Raw genomic sequence first — 18,500 nt, forward strand, 5'->3', positions numbered from 1 at the left:
CCACACCCACCTCTTAAAGACAGTTTGTTAGATATGTATAAATGTTGTCTACCTTGTGGTAGCAACATTTATTTGTAATATTTGTCTGAATACACATGCGTATTACAAGATGGTGTTGTTACCACAAGGTAGACAATTTTTATACAAACTTAAAAAACTGTCTATTAGACGTGGGTGTGGTGGGGGACGGCGGCGGATCGACCCCCAATTCTTTCGCCTACTTCAGTTGACATTGGTCCTTGGTCTCTTTCTTTTTCGTGAAATCTATGAGAAGAATAAGATAGGACTTAAAACGATTTCACAAGTTTGTTTCATTTTAAAGTACAACATGGCAACACCCGCCTGAATATCAAGTACTCCCATCACCCTAAACCTGCTTTGTATTTAGAATCCTTACATCATGATTTGCTGGAACAGGACATGTACGCGATAAATATGCACATAATTTACAAGGAAATACACCTAAATGAAGTAGTGTAAAAAGTTTTTGTGTACGTTTTTCACTTTACTTGACATTGACAAGAAAAGGTGGGCAAAACATGGGGTAGATCTATCCTACTGATGCGCGAAACACTAACGTATAAAATACAACAATCCATCAAAAGAGATCCCTAACAGTGTGCAAGATACTAACGCAACAATTAATCAAAAGAGAATCCTAACAGTGCGCGAGATTCAAATGTAACGATCCATCAAAAGAGAATCCTAAAAGTGCGCGAGACACAAACGAAACATTTGAACATTACGGAATCCTAACAGTGCGCGAGATTCAAATGTAAAAATCCACCAAAAGAGAATCCTAACAGTGCACAAGATACTAACGTAGCAATCAATCAAAAAAGAATCCTAACAGTGCACAAGATACTAACGTGACAATTCATGAAAACAGGCTCTTAACGATGTGCGAGACACTTGCGTAACAATCCACCAAAAGAGAATCCTACGTGACAGTGCGTGAGATACTAACATAACAATCCATCAAAAGAGAATCCTAACAGTGCACGAGATACTAACGTAACAATTAACTATGAGGAAATCCTAACAGTTCGCAAAACACTAACGCAATAATCCACTAAAAGAGAATCCTAACAGTGCACGAGATATTAACGTAGCAATCAATCAAAAAAAGAATCCTAACAGTGCACAAGATACTAACGTAACAATTCATGAAAACAGGCTCCTAACAATGTGCGAGACTCTTACGCAACAATCAATCAAAGGAGAATGTCAACAGTGCGCGAGATACTAACGTAAAAATCCTACAAAAGAGAATCCTAACAGTTTGCGAGATACGAACGCAAAAATTAATCAAAAGAGAATCCTAGCAGTGCGCGAGATACTAACGCAACGATCAATGAAAGGAGAATCTCAACAGTGCACGAGATACTAACGTAACAGTCCATCAAAAGAGTATCCTAACAGTTTCCGAGATACGAACGCAAAAATCAAGAATCCTAACAGTGCGCTAGATTCAAACGTAACAATCCACCAAAAGAGAATCTGAACAGTGCGCAAGATACTAACGTAACAATTTATCATTAGGGAATCCTAACAGTGTGCGAGACACTAACGTAACAGTCCACAAAAAGAGAATCCTGATAGTGTACGAGATACAAACGCAAAAATCAATCAAAAGAAAATCCTAACAGTGCGCGAGATTCAAACGTAGCAATCCATCAAAAAAGAATCCTAACAGTGCGCGAGATACTAGCGTAACAATTAATCAAAAGAGAATCCTACGTGACAGTGCGTGAGATACTAACATAACAATCCTTCAAAAGAGAATCCTAACAGTGCTCAAGATACTAACGTACCAATTCATGAAAACAGGCTCCTAACAGTGCGCGAGATACTCACGTAACAATAAATCAAAAGAGAATCCTAACAGTGCGCGAGATACTAACGTAACAATCAATCAAAGGAGAATGTCAACAGTGCGCGAGATACTAACGTAACAATCCACCAAAAGAGAGTTAACAGTGCACAAGATACTAACGTAACAAGTCATGAAAACAGGCTCCTGACAATCTGCGAGACACTTACCTAACAATCCACCACAGAGAATCCTAACAGTGCACAAGATACTAATGCAACAATCAATCGAAAGAGAATCCTAACAGTGCGCAAGATACCAACGCAACAATCAATCCAAGGATGTAAACAGTGCGCGAGATACTAACACAACAATCAATCAAAAGAGGATCTTAACAGTGCCTGAGATACAAACGTAACAACCCATTAAATAAGAATCCTAACAGTGCGCGAGATACTAACGTAACAATTAATCAAAAGAGAATCCTGACAGTGCACTAGATACTAACGTAACAATCAATTAAAAGAGAATCCTAACAGTGCGCGAGATACTAACGTAACAATTAATCAAAATAGAATCCTAACAATGCACGAGATACTAACGTAACAACTAATCAAAAGAGAATCCTAACAGTGCGCAAGATACTAACGTAACAATCAATCAAAAGAGAATCCTTACAGTGCGCGAAATACTAACGCAACAATCCATCAAAAGAGAATCCTAACAGTGCGCGATTTGCTAAAGCAACAATGAATTAACAGGGAATCCTAACAGAGTGCGAGATACAACATAACAATCCCTAAAAAGAGAATCCTAACAGTGCGCGAGATACTAACGTCACGGTAACAATTGATCAAAAGAGAATCCTAACAGTGCACGAGATACTACCGTAACAATTAATCGAAAGAGAATCCTAACAGTGCACGAGACACTAACGCAACAATCCATCAAAAGAGAATCCTAACAATGCACGAGATACTAACGTAACACTCCATCAAAAGAGAAACCTAACAGGGTACGAGATAGTAACGTAACAACCCATCAAAAGAGAATCCTAACAGTGCGCGAGATACTAACGTAACAATTAATCAAAAGAGAATCCTGACAGTGCACTAGATACTAACGTAACAATCAATTAAAAGAGAATCCTAACAGTGCGCGAGATACTAACGTAACAATTAATCAAAATAGAATCCTAACAATGCACGAGATACTAACGTAACAACTAATCAAAAGAGAATCCTAACAGTGCGCAAGATACTAACGTAACAATCAATCAAAAGAGAATCCTTACAGTGCGCGAAATACTAACGCAACAATCCATCAAAAGAGAATCCTAACAGTGCGCGATTTGCTAAAGCAACAATGAATTAACAGGGAATCCTAACAGAGTGCGAGATACAACATAACAATCCCTAAAAAGAGAATCCTAACAGTGCGCGAGATACTAACGTCACGGTAACAATTGATCAAAAGAGAATCCTAACAGTGCACGAGATACTACCGTAACAATTAATCGAAAGAGAATCCTAACAGTGCACGAGACACTAACGCAACAATCCATCAAAAGAGAATCCTAACAATGCACGAGATACTAACGTAACACTCCATCAAAAGAGAAACCTAACAGGGTACGAGATAGTAACGTAACAACCCATCAAAAGAGAATCCTAACAGTGCGCGAGATACTAACGCAACGATCAATTAACATTAGTCACCAATTAGTGTTGGCCACCGGTGTCTACAAAGCTATCCATGGGTATAAAGTCCCTACAGGAATAGGAGAGCTATTGCATGAACATCCTCGAGCTAACCAAAGTAAATACAACCACCTATGGTCTTAAATCATGACACTCTTCCGGATCAGTTTCGTGCCGTTGATGAATTCGGAACATTTAAGAACTTGATGTCTATGTTTGATTTCTCAAATTTTACATTTTAATCGTGATTTAACGTAATAATTAATCAAAAGAGAATCCTGGCAGTGTGCAAGATACTAACGTAACAATTAATGAAAAGAGAATCCTAACACTGCACGAGGTACTAACGTATCAATTAATCAAGAGAATCCTAACAGTGCGCGAGATACTAACGTAACAATTAATCAAAAGAGCATCCTAACAGTGCGCGAGATACTAACGCAACAATCCATCAAAAGAGAATCCTTACAGTGCGCGAGATACTAACGTAACAATGAATCAAAAGAGAATCCTAACAGTGCACGATATACTAACGTAACAATTATTCAAAATAGAAACCTTACAGTGCGCGAGATACTAACGTAACAATTACTCAAAAGAGAATCCTAACAGTGCACGAGATACTAACGTAATAATTAATCAAAAGAGAATCCTAACAGTGCACGAGATACTAACGTAAAAATTAATCAAAAGAGAATCCTAACAGTCCGCGAGATACTAACGTAATAATTAATCAAAAGAGAATCCTAACAGTGCACGAGATACTAACGTAACAATTCATCAAAAGAGAATCCTAACAGTGCACGAGATACTAACGTAACAATTCATCAAAAGAGAATCCTAACAGTGCACGAGATACTAACGTAACAATTCATCAAAAGAGAATCCTAACAGTGCACGAGATACTAACGTAACAAATAATCAAAGGAGAATCCTAACAGTGCACGAGATACTGACGTAACAACTAATCAAAAGAGAATCCTAACAGTACGCGAGATACTAACGTAACAATTAATCAAAAGAGAATCCTAACAGTGCACGAGGTACTAACGTATCAATTATTAAGAGAATCCTAACAGTGCACGAGATACTAACGTAACATTTAATCAAAAGAGAATCCTAACAGTGCACGAGATACTAACGTAACAATTAATCAAAATAGAATCCCAACAGTGCACGAGATACTAACGTAACAATTAATCAAAAGAGAATCCCAACAGTGCACGAGATACTAACGTAACAATTAATCAAAAGAGAATCCTAACAGTACGCGAGATACTCACGTAACAATTCATCAAAAGAGAATCCTAACAGTGCACGAGATACTAACGTAACAATTAATCAAAATAGAATCCTAACAGTGCACGAGATACTAACGTAACAATTAATCAAAAGAGAATCCTAACAGTACGCGAGATACTCACGTAACAATTAATCAAAAGAGAATCCTAACAGTGCACGAGATACTAAGGTAACAATTAATCAAAAGAGAATCCTAACAGTGCACGAGATACTAACGTAACAATTAATCGAAAGAAAATCCTAACAGTGCTCGAGATACTAACGTAACAATTAATCAAAAGAGAATCCTAACAGTGCACGAGATACTAACGTAACAATTAATCGAAAGAGAATCCTAACAGTGCACGAGGTACTAACGCAACAATCCATCAAAAGAGAATCCTTACAGTGCGCGAGATACTAACGTAACAGTGAATCAAAATAGAATAATAACAGTGCACGAGATACTCACGTAACAATTCATCAAAATAGAATCCTAACAATGCACGAGATACTAACGTAATAATTAATCAAAAGAGAATCCTAACAGTGCACGAGATACTAACGTAATAATTAATCAAAAGAGAATCCTAACAGTGCACGAGATACTAACGTAATAATTCATCAAAAGAGAATCCTAACAGTGCACGAGATACTAACGTAATAATTCATCAAAAGAGAATCCTAACAGTGCACGAGATACTAACGTAACAATTCATCAAAATAGAATCCTAACAGTGCACGAGATACTAACGTAATAATTAATCCTAACGAGATACTAACGTAACAATTCTTCAAAAGAGAATCCTAACAGTGCACGAGATACTAACGTAATAATTCATCAAAAGAGAATCCTAACAGTGCACGAGATACTAACGTAATAATTAATCAAAATAGAATCCTAACAGTTAATCAAAAGAGAATCCTAACAGTACGCGAGATACTAACGTAATAATTAATCAAAATAGAATCCTAACAGTACGCGAGATACTAACGTAATAATTAATCAAAATAGAATCCTAACAGTGCACGAGATACTAACGTAATAATTAATCAAAAGAGAATCCTAACAGTGCACGAGATACTAACGTAATAATTAATCAAAATAGAATCCTAACAGTGCGCGAGATACTAACGTAATAATTCATCAAAAGAGAATCCTAACAGTGCACGAGATACTAACGTAATAATTCATCAAAAGAGAATCCTAACAGTGCACGAGATACTAACGTAATAATTAATCAAAAGAGAATCCTAACAGTGCGCGAGATACTAACGTAATAATTAATCAAAATAGAATCCTAACAGTGCACGAGATACTAACGTAATAATTAATCAAAATAGAATCCTAACAGTGCTCGAGATACTAACGTAATAATTCATCAAAAGAGAATCCTAACAGTGCACGAGGTACTAACGTAATAATTAATCAAAATAGAATCCTAACAGTGCACGAGATACTAACGTAATAATTCATCAAAAGAGAATCCTAACAGTGCACGAGATACTAACGTAATGATTAATCAAAATAGAATTCTAACAGTGCACGAGATACTAACGTAATATTTAATCAAAAGAGAATCCTAACAGTACGCGAGATACTAACGTAACAATTCATCAAAAGAGAATCCTAACAGTACGCAAGATACTAACGTAATAATTAATCAAAAGAGAATCCTAACAGTGCGCGAGATACTAACGTAATCATTAATCAAAAGAGAATCCTAACAGTGAACGAGATACTAACGTAACAATTCATCAAAAGAGAATCCTAACAGTGCACGAGATACTAACGTAACAATTCATCAAAAGAGAATCCTAACAGTGCACGAGATACTAACGTAATAATTAATCAAAAGAGAATCCTAACAGTGAACGAGATACTAACATAACAATTCATCAAAAGAGAATCCTTACAGTGCGCGAGATACTAACGTAACAATTCATCAAAAGAGAAACCTAACAGTGGACAAGATACTAACGTAACAATTAATCAAAATAAAATCCTAACAGTGCACGAGATACTAACGTAACAATTCAACAAAAGAGAATCCTAACAGTGCACGAGATACTAACGTAACAATTCTTCAAAAGAGAATCCTAACAGTGCACGAGATACTAACGTAATAATTCATCAAAAGAGAATCTTAACAGTGCACGAGATACTAACGTAATAATGAATCAAAATAGAATCCTAACAGTGCACGAGATACTAACGTAACAATAAATCAAAAGAGAATCCTAACAGTATGCAAGATACTAACGTAACAATTAATCAAAAGAGAATCCTAACAGTATGCAAGATACTAACGTAACAATTAATCAAAAGAGAATCCTAACAGTGCACGAGATACTAACGTAATAATTCATCACAAGAGAATCCTAACAGTGCACGAGATACTAACGTAATAATTAATCAAAATAGAAATAGAATCCTAACAGTGCACGAGATACTAACGTAACAATTAATCAAAATAGAATCCTAACAGTGCACGAGATACTAACGTAATAATTCATCACAAGAGAATCCTAACAGTGCACGAGATACTAACGTAATAATTAATCAAAATAGAATCCTAACAGTGCACGAGATACTAACGTAACAATTCATCAAAAGAGAATCCTAACAGTGCACGAGATACTAACGTAATAATTAATCAAAAGAGAATCCTAACAGTGCACGAGATACTAACGTAACAATTCTTCAAAAGAGAATCCTAACAGTGCACGAGATACTAACGTAATAATTCATCAAAAGAGAATCCTAACAGTGCACGAGATACTAACGTAATAATTAATCAAAATAGAATCCTAACAGTGCACGAGATACTAACGTAACAATTAATCAAAAGAGAATCCTAACAGTATGCAAGATACTAACGTAACAATTAATCAAAAGAGAATCCTAACAGTATGCAAGATACTAACGTAACAATTAATCAAAAGAGAATCCTAACAGTACGCGAGATACTAACGTAATAATTAATCAAAATAGAATCCTAACAATACGCGAGATACTAACGTAATAATTAATCAAAATAGAATCCTAACAGTGCACGAGATACTAACGTAACAATTAATCAAAATAAAATCCTAACAGTGCACGAGATACTAACGTAATAATTCATCACAAGAGAATCCTGACAGTGCACGAGATACTAACGTAATAATTAATCAAAATAGAATCCTAACAGTGCACGAGATACTAACGTAACAGTTCATCAAAAGAGAATCCTAACAGTGCACGAGATACTAACGTAATAATTAATCAAAAGAGAATCCTAACAGTGCACGAGATACTAACGTAACAATTCTTCAAAAGAGAATCCTAACAGTGCACGAGATACTAACGTAATAATTCATCAAAAGAGAATCCTAACAGTGCACGAGATACTAACGTAATAATTCATCAAAATAGAATCCTAACAGTGCACGAGATACTAACGTAACAATTAATCAAAAGAGAATCCTAGCAGTATGCAAGATACTAACGTAACAATTAATCAAAAGAGAATCCTAACAGTACGCGAGATACTAACGTAATAATTAATCAAAATAGAATCCTAACAGTACGCGAGATACTAACGTAATAATTAATCAAAATAGAATCCTAACAGTGCACGAGATACTAACGTAATAATTAATCAAAATAGAATCCTAACAGTGCACAAGATACTAACGTAATAATTCATCAAAAGAGAATCCTAACAGTGCACGAGATACTAACGTAATAATTAATCAAAATAGAATCCTAACAGTGCACGAGATACTAACGTAACAATTCATCAAAAGAGAATCCTAACAGTGCACGAGATACTAACGTAATAATTAATCAAAAGAGAATCCTAACAGTGCACGAGATACTAACGTAACAATTCTTCAAAAGAGAATCCTAACAGTGCACGAGATACTAACGTAATAATTCATCAAAATAGAATCCTAACAGTGCACGAGATACTAACGTAACAATTCTTTAAAAGAGAATCCTAACAGTGCACGAGATACTAATGTAATAATTCATCAAAAGAGAATCCTAACAGTGCACGAGATACTAACGTAATAATTAATCAAAATAGAATCCTAACAGTGCACGAGATACTAACGTAATAATTCATCAAAAGAGAATCCTAACAGTGCACGAGATACTAACGTAATAATTAATCAAAATAGAATCCTAACAGTGCACGAGATACTAACGTAATAATTAATCAAAAGAGAATCCTAACAGTACGCGAGATACTAACGTAACAATTCATCAAAAGAGAATCCTAACAGTACGCAAGATACTAACGTAATAATTAATCAAAAGAGAATCCTAACAGTGCGCGAGATACTACCGTAATCATTAATCAAAAGAGAATCCTAACAGTGAACGAGATACTAACGTAACAATTCATCAAAAGAGAATCCTAACAGTGCACGAGATACTAACGTGACAATTCATCAAAAGAGAATCCTAACAGTGCACGAGATACTAACGTAATAATTAATCAAAAGAGAATCCTAACAGTGAACGAGATACTAACGTAACAATTCATCAAAAGAGAATCCTTACAGTGCGCGAGATACTAACGTAACAATTCATCAAAAGAGAAACCTAACAGTGGACGAGATACTAACGTAACAATTAATCAAAATAAAATCCTAACAGTGCACGAGATACTAACGTAATTAATTCATCAAAAGAGAATCCTAACAGTGCACGAGATACTAACGTAACAATACTTCAAAAGAGAATCCTAACAGTGCACGAGATACTAACGTAATAATTCATCAAAAGAGAATCCTAACAGTGCACGAGATACTAACGTAATAATTAATCAAAATAGAATCCTAACAGTGCACGAGATACTAACGTAACAATTCATCAAAAGAGAATCCTAACAGTGCACGAGATACTAACGTAATAATTCATCAAAAGAGAATCCTAACAGTGCACGAGATACTAACGTAACAATTCTTCAAAAGAGAATCCTAACAGTGCACGAGATACTAACGTAATAATTCATCAAAATAGAATCCTAACAGTGCACGAGATACTAACGTAATAATTAATCAAAATAGAATCCTAACAGTGCACGAGATACTAACGTAACAATTCTTCAAAAGAGAATCCTAACAGTGCACGAGATACTAACGTAATAATTCATCAAAAGAGAATCTTAACAGTGCACGAGATACTAACGTAATAATTAATCAAAATAGAATCCTAACAGTGCACGAGATACTAACGTAACAATTAATCAAAAGAGAATCCTAACAGTATGCAAGATACCAACGTAACAATTAATCAAAAGAGAATCCTAACAGTATGCAAGATACTAACGTAACAATTAATCAAAAGAGAATCCTAACAGTACGCGAGATACTAACGTAATAATTAATCAAAATAGAATCCTAACAGTACGCGAGATACTAACGTAATAATTAATCAAAATAGAATCCTAACAGTGCACGAGATACTAACGTAACAATTAATCAAAATAGAATCCTAACAGTGCACGAGATACTAACGTAATAATTCATCACAAGAGAATCCTAACAGTGCACGAGATACTAACGTAATAATTAATCAAAATAGAATCCTAACAGTGCACGAGATACTAACGTAACAATTCATCAAAAGAGAATCCTAACAGTGCACGAGATACTAACGTAATAATTAATCAAAAGAGAATCCTAACAGTGCACGAGATACTAACGTAACAATTCTTCAAAAGAGAATCCTAACAGTGCACGAGATACTAACGTAATAATTCATCAAAAGAGAATCCTAACAGTGCACGAGATACTAACGTAATAATTAATCAAAATAGAATCCTAACAGTGCACGAGATACTAACGTAACAATTAATCAAAAGAGAATCCTAACAGTATGCAAGATACTAACGTAACAATTAATCAAAAGAGAATCCTAACAGTATGCAAGATACTAACGTAACAATTAATCAAAAGAGAATCCTAACAGTACGCGAGATACTAACGTAATAATTAATCAAAATAGAATCCTAACAGTACGCGAGATACTAACGTAATAATTAATCAAAATAGAATCCTAACAGTGCACGAGATACTAACGTAACAATTAATCAAAATAGAATCCTAACAGTGCACGAGATACTAACGTAATAATTCATCACAAGAGAATCCTAACAGTGCACGAGATACTAACGTAATAATTAATCAAAATAGAATCCTAACAGTGCACGAGATACTAACGTAACAATTCATCAAAAGAGAATCCTAACAGTGCACGAGATACTAACGTAATAATTAATGAAAAGAGAATCCTAACAGTGCACGAGATACTAACGTAACAATTCTTCAAAAGAGAATCCTAACAGTGCACGAGATACTAACGTAATAATTAATCAAAATAGAATCCTAACAGTGCACGAGATACTAACGTAACAATTAATCAAAAGAGAATCCTAACAGTATGCAAGATACTAACGTAACAATTAATCAAAAGAGAATCCTAACAGTACGCGAGATACTAACGTAATAATTAATCAAAATAGAATCCTAACAGTACGCGAGATACTAACGTAATAATTAATCAAAATCGAATCCTAACAGTGCACGAGATACTAACGTAACAATTAATCAAAATAGAATCCTAACAGTGCACGAGATACTAACGTAATAATTAATCAAAATAGAATCCTAACAGTGCACGAGATACTAACGTAATAATTAATCAAAATAAAATCCTAACAGTGCACGAGATACTAACATAACAATTCATCAAAAGAGAATCCTAACAGTGCACGAGATACTAACGTAATAATTAATCAAAAGAGAATCCTAACAGTGCACGAGATACTAACGTAACAATTCTTCAAAAGAGAATCCTAACAGTGCACGAGATACTAACGTAATAATTCATCAAAAGAGAATCCTAACAGTGCACGAGATACTAACGTAATAATTAATCAAAATAGAATCCTAACAGTGCACGAGATACTAACGTAACAATTAATCAAAAGAGAATCCTAACAGTATGCAAGATACTAACGTAACAATTAATCAAAAGAGAATCCTAACAGTATGCAAGATACTAACGTAACAATTAATCAAAAGAGAATCCTAACAGTACGCGAGATACTAACGTAATAATTAATCAAAATAGAATCCTAACAGTACGCGAGATACTAACGTAATAATTAATCAAAATAGAATCCTAACAGTGCACGAGATACTAACGTAACAATTAATCAAAATAGAATCCTAACAGTGCACGAGATACTAACGTAATAATTCATCACAAGAGAATCCTAACAGTGCACGAGATACTAACGTAATAATTAATCAAAATAGAATCCTAACAGTGCACGAGATACTAACGTAACAATTCATCAAAAGAGAATCCTAACAGTGCACGAGATACTAACGTAATAATTAATCAAAAGAGAATCCTAACAGTGCACGAGATACTAACGTAACAATTCTTCAAAAGAGAATCCTAACAGTGCACGAGATACTAACGTAATAATTCATCAAAAGAGAATCCTAACAGTGCACGAGATACTAACGTAATAATTAATCAAAATAGAATCCTAACAGTGCACGAGATACTAACGTAACAATTAATCAAAAGAGAATCCTAACAGTATGCAAGATACTAACGTAACAATTAATCAAAAGAGAATCCTAACAGTATGCAAGATACTAACGTAACAATTAATCAAAAGAGAATCCTAACAGTACGCGAGATACTAACGTAATAATTAATCAAAATAGAATCCTAACAGTACGCGAGATACTAACGTAATAATTAATCAAAATAGAATCCTAACAGTGCACGAGATACTAACGTAACAATTAATCAAAATAGAATCCTAACAGTGCACAAGACACTAACGTAATAATTCATCAAAAGAGAATCCTAACAGTGCACGAGATACTAACGTAATAATTCATCAAAATAGAATCCTAACAGTGCACGAGATACTAAGGTAACAATTCATCAAAAGAGAATCCTAACAGTGCACGAGATACTAACGTAATAATTGATCAAAAGAGAATCCTAACAGTGCACGAGATACTAACGTAATAATTCATCAAAATAGAATCCTAACAGTGCACGAGATACTAACGTAATAATTCTTCAAAAGAGAATCCTAACAGTGCACGAGATACTAACGTAATAATTCTTCAAAAGAGAATCCTAATAGTGCACGAGATACTAACGTCACAATTCTTCAAAAGAGAATCCTAACAGTGCACGAGATACTAACGTAATAATTCATCAAAAGAGAATCCTAACAGTGCACGAGATACTAACGTAATAATTAATCAAAATAGAATCCTAACAGTGCACGAGATACTAACGTAATAATTCATCAAAAGAGAATCCTAACAGTGCACGAGATACTAACGTAACAATTCATCAAAATAGAATCCTAACAGTGCACGAGATACTAACGTAACAATTCATCAAAATAGAATCTTAACAGTGCACGAGATACTAACCTAACAATTCATCAAAAGAGAATCGTAACAGTGCATGAGATACTAACGTAACAATTCATCAAAAGAGAATCGTAACAGTGCACGAGATACTAACCTAACAATTCATCAAAAGAGAATCGTAACAGTGCACGAGATACTAACGTAATAATTCATCAAAATAGAATCCTAACAGTGCACGAGATACTAAGGTAACAATTCATCAAAAGAGAATCCTAACAGTGCACGAGATACTAACGTAACAATTCATCAAAAGAGAATCCTAACAGTGCACGAGATACTAACGTAATAATTAATCAAAATAGAATCCTAACAATGCACGAGATACTAACGTAATAATTAATCAAAATAGAATCCTAACAGTGCACGAGATACTAACGTAATAATTCATCAAAAGAGAATCCTAACAGTGCACGAGATACTAACGTAACAATTCATCAAAATAGAATCCTAACAGTGCACGAGAGACTAACGTAATAATTAATCAAAATAGAATCCTAACAGTGCACGAGATACTAACGTAACAATTCGTCAAAAGAGAATCCTAACAGTGCACGAGATACTAATGTAATAATTCATCAAAAGAGAATCCTAACAGTGCACGAGATACTAACGTAATAATTAATCAAAATAGAATCCTAACAGTGCACGAGATACTAACGTAATAATTCATCAAAAGAGAATCCTAACAGTGCACAAGATACTAACGTAACAATTCATCAAAATAGAATCCTTACAGTGCGCGAGATACTAACGTAACAATTCATCAAAAGAGAAACCTAACAGTGCACGAGATACTAACGTAACAATTCATCAAAAGAGAATCCTAACAGTGCAAGAGATACTAACGTAATAATTAATCAAAATAGAATCCTAACAGTGCACGAGATACTAACGTAATAATTAATCAAAATAGAATCCTAACAGTGCACGAGATACTAACGTAATAATTCATCAAAAGAGAATCCTAACAGTGCACGAGATACTAACGTAACAATTCATCAAAATAGAATCCTAACAGTGCACGAGATACTAACGTAATAATTAATCAAAATAGAATCCTAACAGTGCACGAGATACTAACGTAACAATTCAGCAAAAGAGAATCCTAACAGTGCACGAGATACTAACGTAAAAATTCATCAAAAGAGAATCCTAACAGTGCACGAGATACTAACGTAACAATTCATCAAAAGAGAATCCTTACAGTGCACGAGATACTAAGGTAACAATTCATCAAAAGAGAATCCTAACAGTGCACGAGATACTAACGTAATAATTAATCAAAATAGAATCCTAACAGTGCACGAGATACTAACGTAATAATTAATCAAAATAGAATCCTAACAGTGCACGAGATACTAACGTAATAATTCATCAAAAGAGAATCTTAACACTGCACGAGATACTAACGTAACAATTCATCAAAATAGAATCCTAACAGTGCACGAGATACTAACGTAATAATTAATCAAAATAGAATCCTAACAGTGCACGAGATACTAACGTAACAATTCATCAAAAGAGAATCGTAACAGTGCACGAGATACTAACGTAATAATTAATCAAAATAGAATCCTAACAGTACGCGAGATACTAACGTAATAATTAATCAAAATAGAATCGTAACAGTACGCGAGATACTAACCTAACAATTCATCAAAAGAGAATCGTAACAGTGCACGAGATACTAACGCAACAATTAATCAAAAGAGAATCCTAACAGTGCACGAGATACTAACGTAACAATTCATCAAAATAGAATCCTAACAGTGCACGAGATACTAACGTAATAATTAATCAAAATAGAATCCTAATAGTGCACAAGATACTAACGTAATAATTCTTCAAAATAGAATCCTAACAGTGCACGAGGTACTAACGTAATCATTAATCAAAAGAGAATCCTAACAGTGCACGAGATACTAATGTAACAATTCATCAAAAGAGAATCCTAACAGTGCACGAGATACTAACGTAACAATTCATCAAAAGAGAATCCTAACAGTGCACGAGATACTAACCTAACAATTCATCAAAAGAGAATCCTAACAGTGCGCGAGATACTAACGTAATAATTAATCAAAATAGAATCCTAACAGTGCACGAGATACTAACGTAACAATTCATTAAAAGAGAATCCTAACAGTGCACGAGATACTAACGTAACAATTCATCAAAAGAGAATCCTAACAGTGCACGAGATACTAACGTAACAACTAATCAAAAGAGAATCCTAACAGTGCGCGAGATACTAACGTAACAATTAATCAAAAGAGCATCCTAACAGTGCGCGAGATACTAACGTAATAATTCATCAAAAGAGAATCCTAATAGTGCACGAGATACTAACGTAATAATTCTTCAAAATAGAATCCTAACAGTGCACGAGATACTAACGTAACAATTCATCAAAAGAGAAAACCTAACAGTGCAAGAGATACTAAGGTAACAATTCATCAAAAGAGAATCCTAACAGTGCACGAGATACTAACGTAACAATTCATCAAAAGAGAATCCTAACAGTGCACGAGATACTAACGTAACAATTCATCAAAAGAGAAAACCTAACAGTGCAAGAGATACTAAGGTAACAATTCATCAAAAGAGAATCCTAACAGTGCACGAGATACTAACGTAACAATTCATCAAAAGAGAATCCTAACAGTGCACGAGATACTAAGGTAACAATTCATCAGAAGAGAATCCTAACAGTGCACGAGGTACTAACGTAATCATTAATCAAAAGAGAATCCTAACAGTGCACGAGATACTAATGTAACAATTCATCAAAAGAGAATCCTAACAGTGCATGAGATACTAACGTAACAATTCATCAAAAGAGAATCCTAACACTGCACGAGATACTAACGTAACAATTCATCAAAATAGAATCCTAACAGTGCACGAGATACTAACGTAATAATTAATCAAAATAGAATCCTAACAGTGCACGAGATACTAACCTAACAATTCATCAAAAGAGAATCGTAACAGTGCACGAGATACTAACGTAATAATTAATCAAAATAGAATCCTAACAGTACGCGAGATACTAACGTAATAATTAATCAAAATAGAATCGTAACAGTACGCGAGATACTAACCTAACAATTCATCAAAAGAGAATCGTAACAGTGCACGAGATACTAACGCAACAATTAATCAAAAGAGAATCCTAACAGTGCACGAGATACTAACGTAACAATTCATCAAAATAGAATCCTAACAGTGCACGAGATACTAACGTAATAATTCTTTAAAATAGAATCCTAACAGTGCACGAGGTACTAACGTAATCATTAATCAAAAGAGAATCCTAACAGTGCACGAGATACTAATGTAACAATTCATCAAAAGAGAATCCTAACAGTGCACGAGATACTAACGTAACAATTCATCAAAAGAGAATCCTAACAGTGCACGAGATACTAACCTAACAATTCATCAAAAGAGAATCCTAACAGTGCGCGAGATACTAACGTAATAATTAATCAAAATAGAATCCTAACAGTGCACGAGATACTAACGTAACAATTCATTAAAAGAGAATCCTAACAGTGCACGAGATACTAACGTAACAATTCATCAAAAGAGAATCCTAACAGTGCACGAGATACTAACGTATTAACTAATCAAAAGAGAATCCTAACAGTGCACGAGATACTAAGGTAACAATTCATCAAAAGAGAAAACCTAACAGTGCAAGAGATACTAAGGTAACAATTCATCAAAAGAGAATCCTAACAGTGCACGAGATACTAACGTAACAATTCATCAAAAGAGAATCCTAACAGTGCACGAGATACTAACGTAACAATTCATCAGAAGAGAATCCTAACAGTGCACGAGGTACTAACGTAATCATTAATCAAAAGAGAATCCTAACAGTGCACGAGATACTAATGTAACAATTCATCAAAAGAGAATCCTAACAGTGCATGAGATACTAACGTAACAATTCATCAAAAGAGAATCCTAACAGTGCACGAGATACTAACCTAACAATTCATCAAAAGAGAATCCTTACAGTGCGCGAGATACTAACGTAACAATTCATCAAAATAGAATCCTAACAGTGCACGAGATACTAACCTAACAATTCATCAAAAGAGAATCCTTACAGTGCGCGAGATACTAACGTAATAATTAATCAAAAGAGAATCCTAACAGCGCGCGAGATACTAACGTAACAATTCATCAAGAGAATCCTAACATTTTGCCTTCACTACACAACCGAACACGCTCAAAGGTTGAGGCATGGGCGCGTTAATCAGCTAGGCCCAAGATATATTTTAATTGTGACAATGAGTTTACAACAAAGTGGATAAGAGATACATGAAGTAACGTCCTACATGCGCCAAAGCCGGACACGTAAACCTCAAAAACCTCTTGTTAGGAAAATAGGGACCGTGTACCCCCGACCAACTGCAGTGGCGCCACCTTTGGGGTTTTAAGGTTGATCTATAAACAATGAAGAGAATGAAGAAAACAAATCATATCAGGCTAATTACACAATAAAAATAAACCTTATGGGAAAGTGCTCGTGGCAAGGCTGACCGTAGAATGCCACAAGTTTCTTAACGGTCTCTTTTTACAAACGTACTACCCATGAGCCTTCGCGTACTACGCTCGCACCCAGTTCTCTGTTCCGTGTCGGCAAAATATTAATTTGTGTCAATACCGATTATCACAAATTACATAGTGTGCGACATATTCACGTAACAATTAATCAAAATAGAATCCTAACAGTACGCGAGATACTCACGTAACAATTAATCAAAAGAGAATCCCAAAGGCCCTAGCAAACGGCTTCAACATTTGCTTCAACATCCGTTCGATTTTGTTGAAAGGTTGTCGAATGATGTTGAACGGTGGGATGGCAACGGTTTCAACATTTTATTCAACAAAACTTCGCGAGTGGCCTGGTAATTAGATCTACGCCCGAGACGCATGCAAGGCGCCATTTTGAAATGACACAATGGATCGCGCGTATGTTTAGAACAAAGTTCGCTCGTTATTAGCAGTTTCTGTAGCTTTCGAAGTTTTTTGTTTTAGTCCTCCATTGTAGGATCACCTGATCGAAATACTATCGCCCAGACGTACTACAGCCACGCACAAAATTGTTTTGCGTTGCTACCGTCTTTGCATCCATGATGACCATGGTTACGTCTTCTTACTTGCGCATGCGCTTGCTCAACAATGTTGAAAAGGCAGGGCTAACGACTTCAACT

The 18,500-nt window shown here is 34.9% G+C and overlaps 1 protein-coding gene across 3 annotated transcripts in view; it reads right to left on the reverse strand.

Moving 5' to 3' along the window:
* Positions 1-70: 70 nt before the first annotated feature.
* The window catches only part of LOC149041438 (uncharacterized), a 23,952-nt gene continuing 5,522 nt past the window's right edge, over positions 71-18,500 (reverse strand). For 2 of the 3 annotated variants that reach the window (XR_016189001.1, XM_089214041.1), the window contains one exon: positions 17,520-17,730. Coding sequence is in view for 2 of the 3 variants with exons in the window: in XM_089214041.1 (XP_089070167.1) it covers positions 17,580-17,730 (151 nt within the window). In the remaining variant the exon portion in view is untranslated. Of the gene's footprint in view, positions 265-17,519; positions 17,731-18,500 lie in introns of those variants that run through there. The other variant, XM_089214042.1, reaches the window with a different exon arrangement.

This window comes from Pocillopora damicornis, chromosome 8 (genome assembly GCF_964200805.1).
Source record: "Pocillopora damicornis chromosome 8, jaPocDami1.2, whole genome shotgun sequence".
NCBI lineage: Eukaryota > Metazoa > Cnidaria > Anthozoa > Scleractinia > Pocilloporidae > Pocillopora > Pocillopora damicornis.